General features: G+C 40.7%; 1 protein-coding gene across 1 annotated transcript in view; it reads right to left on the bottom strand.

The window, feature by feature from the left end:
• Positions 1 to 6,017, bottom strand: part of LOC131881755 (integrin alpha-PS2-like) — a gene marked incomplete in the record, with an annotated part of 21,191 nt that overhangs the window by 12,652 nt on the left and 2,522 nt on the right. Inside the window, 1 exon segment of the mRNA XM_059228705.1 lies at positions 78 to 199. Within this exon segment, the coding sequence (XP_059084688.1) occupies positions 78 to 199 (122 nt within the window).

The raw sequence follows: 6,017 nt of genomic DNA, 5'->3' as shown, positions 1-6,017 counted from the left end.
CGGCTGCCAGGATGTCTTTTAATCCTCCATCCTTTTGAAAGTGTAATCCCGGAATTCGATTCAACGTACGTACGTACCATAAATATCAAAAGGAATTTGATCACAAGAGCCCGGAGCATCCGGCTTGCATTTGTACACGGCGCCTCCTTTGGTCACACCAGGTTGTCCGGATTCGGCGGTTGGAGCGCCAACCAGAAGCCTGAAAGAGGGAAATCCACAGCCAAATTAAGAACACTTTTATGAGTCCACGAGAAGAGATCTGTGATCCAGTGGCCAAGGGGTTCATGATTGATTAGGAGAAGCTTTGTTTTTTCCTTTCATCTTTGGCTCTGTCACACGAAAGAAAATGAGTTTTCCGCCCTAGAATTTCACGCTTGTCTAAGCACGAATAAGCTCAATCTGCCAAAATTTGGACGTAGCCTCATCATATGACACAACAAAACGCACATATTGGTGATTGGCAAATGGTGGGCTATTATATCCAAAGCCTGCTGAAGGACCGTGACGAGTAGAAAATCTCGAATTCGTCACGTAATTTAAATCAATGGAATAGCTAGATGTTTATCCCAATGATTCGATTCGTAAGGTATGGCACGAACAATGGTGATTCTGAATCGTACCCATCAAATTCTACCACTACGTGGCGCCCTAGTAATTGCAGAAGGAGAATATCAGCTTTTTATTTCAATTGACTTCAACAGTACTGATGGGGACCAAGTTAATAATCACGGCAACAAGGACTGCCAATTTACATTTTCGATAGTATATGACATTACTGGTGGAATATCAATCATAAACCCGTTAGTTAGCCTCAAACAGTAACCCCGAGTTTTCTCCCGTCAAACCAGGGTTGCTCTTTCCTCAAGCAGAACATTTTATGCTACAATGGAATTGGCTGGTGCTTTTGCTTAGAAAATTTTCTGGCAACCTTGAGTTTGAAATTTGATTTGATCCCAATCCTATTCAACACTGATATGCTCATAGACATCACAATTGGCTAATTTATGTTAAGCTTGTTTCAGAGAGACCTCCTACAGTTATCCTTGGGTTGTAATGTGCTCATTCAGCCCATTTATGTAGCGCCATCTAGCTTGTAACCAAGGATGTGGTGATCTCTATCAATCTTCATTGAATAAGCAGAAATATGTGGACACAAAATTTCATTAGAACTGCAATGCAGACCGAGTTGGTAAAGTATAATCCTTTGAGTGGAACAATACTGCACTCAAAGTATGTGGTCTTAAGATAGGCCAAGCCAAATTGGGAGCCAAAATCTTGGGTTTGGCGAATGCCAAGAATGCAGGCAATTCATGATTGAACTGTTGGGTAGTACAATTCCCAGACAATCCTTAAATTCCATGGTGCCTTGCAAAGTAATTTCAGCTCTGGTCAAGAATTCCACCTTCTACCGCCATTTTGAGGATCATATATATATGTGGGTAAGCTCAAATCTCTGTTGTGGTTCTCTTGGGTAAATCTCTATTACAAAGAGACTACCCAATGCACAAAATGGGTTGGGAAATCAAGTTCAAATGCCTCTAGCAGGCCCAGGGATTACTGTAAAAAACAACCAATAGGAAAAATTATTGTCTAACAATCAACAGCCGCCATAATGGATCAGATTTAATTGGAGGATAAAATGTCCTAAAACCACATTATTTGCTATTTTTACGCACATTTTTTCTTTCTTTTACCCATGGCGAGCATTCCTGAGCATATCTTGGTAAAAACAACGCCGTTCATTAAAATGTAGTTACATCATTTGATTATTCTCACCCATATTGTTCAAATCAAATAAGTAAATGAAACCAAACTATTTAGAGCCAAATTCCATTTAAAGCGCATTCATGAGATTCTTCAGCACTCTCTGGAGATGGAATTGAAAATTTTTGTAATACGTTTTCCTTTTTCCTCTGATGCGTCTCGTTCTCTATGAAATTGTAATATTTCTCAGAGGATTCTTGTCGTGACACCAATTGCATTCAAATTGGTTTCTAAAGGATGAGAACAGAGCGAGAAACGACGATGATTATGCACAACTTTGTGGGTCGTGCTCATTGAGATCTCGGATCGATTCACCATTGTCTCATCAAGAGGAACAAAACACCGCTTTAATCAACATAAAAATCCAGAACCCAGGGTCGTTCTTAAAATTCTAATTAGTTCTCAAACATTCCGCACCCATTTCTTGACTGCCAAAAGATCCCATTCATCTTCTTTTAGGCTGGAACAATGATGAGGAATGGCCACTTTTAATGCCTGAGAATCGTAGCCTCACTCTCTCACTGCATGTACACTTTTTTGCCCTCTTCACGATTGACCGAATCCCACCGTGACATTCACGTACCATTCACACACATATGGAATGGAAAACCATATGGTTGAGTGCCTTCCTATGTCTGTCAAGTGAGTTCAGTCTACTTCAGTCGGCCAGGACGGAGTCAAGGCCTCTCTCTAGCTTTGGGCCCAGGTATCAAGTTATCGACCCCCTCAAAGCACGTGCATATCGTTCATAATGAGCCGACATTGGGCACCTTCGTTATTTCAAAGCTTGGCTGACTCATTGCAAGGTATTGACCACTTGGGTGATGTTTGTGTCACCAAGTGCTTTATGTCTAAACTGGTTATTACTGTGTTCACACCAAAACATTGGGTTATGCGATAGAGAGGACACAGATTGGCGAGAGAATCCAGTTTTATTCTTGATAGTGTCTAGATGTAGCAAAAAGGGGCAACCGATTGTGCAGTTTTTAAAACGAAAGGTAGTTCAATCTGATATTGTGTTATATAAGCGACGTGTTGGAGGCCTATTTTAGTATTTGTGAGGATTGTGATGTTAAACTGAACAGTTCTTGTGGCCAGGAATTAGGTCAAGAAATCGCTTATTGGACCAAAAGGCTAATTAAGAACGAGTGCTTTCATGCAAGCCTGATCAAGGGAATTCCATCTTGTATTGTACGTATTCGTCTTTCAAACAGACTAACAGGATCATTTTGGAAAAAGGAAACGAAAAGTGAAATCTTTGTCATCAATGATTTAAAGCAATACCCATTGAGATATATGGTGCTTGCATATGAACTCGAACCATTTGAGATTTTGAGTTTGTGACACCTTCAGTTCGGCTTAGAGTCTGGCTCAGATTTGTTAGAATGGCAATAAAAACGGGAAAGAGGTGACAAACAAACGTTTTTGCAATGAGTATCTCCTTTTTCCCACAACACAAAAATGCTCAAACATCCAGGGATTAAGATTCATTTGGCTGTTTTTATTCGGAATTTGTCCACTTCACTCCGTCCGTCCCAAATTACGCCATCAAGCCTTGGAAAGGACCAGAGTACAACAACGTGGATTTTTGTCAAGTGAAATGAGATTTCCTTCCTTTCCTTGGGCTCGTATTTGATGTCACCTTTCTCCGTTTCTCCGAAAGAAGATCAAGATTCTGTAGAAAGTACAAAGTCGCTAACAGGATTGAACGTGAGAGTAAGGATGTACGTACGTAAGTAAGATCAATCTCAGGAGTGGCTTGCTTTATGATTCATTCGGTTTGAGTCTTGCTCAAGGACTCCTGATTTGGAGAGTCGACGATACGCGTCTCAAAAAAAGGTTATTTGAGCCTTCATCTGATGTTACAAACTGCCTTTTCCCCTCTTAGATTGGCCAATCCTAGAGAGTTGCACACCTCATGAGAAATCAAAGATAATTTGATTAGCTTGATGAGATTTTGGTAATTCCAACTTTCAGGTTTGCACATTTGTTTGCAAACCGTGTTAACAGCAAGAAAATGGATGGATGAATTGAAATTTGTTTCTCATTCACGTGGCCTTGTTTACTTTCACGATCAGGGTCGCCATTCTTTATTTCGTCAAGGACAGTTGCCCTTATTTAACGGGAAACCTCATCAAGGAACATTAATAGAATCAATTTTGGGTGTGAGTGTGAACGCGCTTTCGGCCTTGGTTTATGAATGATGGGTGAGTTGACCCGTAACATCAACTCATGACTTTTACCATCCTCATCGGTTGATCACAATCTGAAGTCAATTTCAAGTTCAGGCTTAATGTTGCATACGTTTGCTTTTATTCCTTTGAAACAAATTCATTCAAAGAAGTTTCATCTCGGGGGATGGTGTGATGTTCAGAAATCAGCGTGAACAAAATTTGACTTGTTCTATGCCCTCAAGGCACAATGTGCAAAAGTTGTCCAGGAAACTGGCGCAATACCCTATCATCTGGTCCGTCACTGGTAATAATAATAATAATAATAATAATGATAGTAAGGTGACATGGGCATGACCTTTCAACAATTGATGCAGAAACAAGCTATTCGAGAAAGGCTCGATTTACGGTACCAAAACATGTTTTGAACTTGAGAGTGAACAACAGATTATCGATCCTGATGCGTCCCTCTCCTACGTACCACCTTGTGGTCCTGTTCAATCTCAAAACAAAACGAGTTCGCTTGAAATCTTGAACAGGTGCACCCTCTCAAATGGGCATTGGCGTGTGTGTGTGTGTGTCCTCACACATGGCTTTCCGTAGAAGCTGGAATTCGTCTAAGCCAATATATATCCATGACTCATCTATCGCCAATCTCAAGATGTCGTCCGATACGATACTAGAACCCGGATCAAAACCCACCCCTTCTCCGGGTCTGATTGGGGCTTTGGGGGCCGATCTTTTCAAATCGGGGAGGGACACCCCGAGATTTCAACGGGGTTCAGTACATCGAGCGAATGATGATAAGCCATGATGGATGATGATGATGATGCCAGGGTGCATCTGGCATTTGGCCGACATTTCCCAAATTCCAGCCTCTCTCTTTCGGAAGGAAGGGACTCTGCCGCTCAATCATATCTGCATATTTGTGTCCAAAAATCGATTTCGGGCTCGGAGTCATAGGGCTTGAGAGGGAATGAAGAAAGCGATCTGTTCTGTCCTGGTTGAGTGATTAAGGAGCAAAAAAGCATCACATTGAATGGCGGCCTCTCGGTTGGGTTCGTTGCACCTCTTTTATGCATCAGGATTTCCATGAGCGGTTTGAAGTTGAGACATGCACCGAAATGGTTTTTTTTGCAATTTATGCATAGCTTCTCTGATATGAAAATGTGTTTCTTTGAGCTTTGTTGAGCGGTTTAGGGTATTGTTTAATGTATTGGCTCGACTGAACATTCCTTATTTGCTCGGTCGATGCAGTAATAAAAATCTTATGAACAATCAAAGGGATTGAAGGATTTGAGTTGGAGAAAGTATTGACAGCTACAAATTTCTCTCATGTGACCAGGTACCTCAAAGAGACAAATTTAGAACCGTTGTTATGGGTGATAGAATTGAGCTTTTACTCAAGTATGCGGACTCTCACGAGAACAAAAAGTGTAGGAGCAAGATTTTGTGTCCTTCAGTTTGATTTGGTGGTCATCTAAACTGATTAATAGTGGGAATTATTTTGAAAAATGATATGTTTTTTTGTGTTGTGTGCCACTCATAAATTACCTGTATTTAAAAAATGTTTTTAGCAAAAACTCTTGCAGGAAGACACACGCTCATTATAATGGGAATGAATGCCCTCTGATTGTATCAATTCGTACCAATTCGACCATTCGTTTCGATCAGGTGTGTGCGTGTGCGTTTGCAATCCCCTCCTGTTCATGAATGGAAGGATTCGACGATTCAGTCGTATGTATACTTGATTACGTTCATGGTATTCTAGTACAGTGTTAGTGCTTGGCACCCAATGTCAAGTGAAAAAAAGACCATTCGACAATGTTTATGGCTTCCGGTTGTTAGATACACATTGACAGCTTACACACTAGGGCGAGGTTGGCATTCAATCTAACTCTCCCTCGTTCATTCATAGAACTAATCTGTAGTGCAAAGGTATACAGTAAAGTATATATATACGTATATGCGTAGTATGTGTTGTTTGTTGTTTTTGAAGAATTACTAAAATCCTACAGTGATTTGATTGAGCTTGGCCATCTGTGATACCGCATGAAATGTGCATGCTTGAATTTTGGTTGG

The sequence above is a fragment of the Tigriopus californicus genome, chromosome 6 (assembly GCF_007210705.1).
Source record: "Tigriopus californicus strain San Diego chromosome 6, Tcal_SD_v2.1, whole genome shotgun sequence".
NCBI classification, from domain to species: Eukaryota; Metazoa; Arthropoda; class Copepoda; order Harpacticoida; family Harpacticidae; genus Tigriopus; species Tigriopus californicus.
This window is presented reverse-complemented; position numbering and strand designations above follow the sequence as displayed.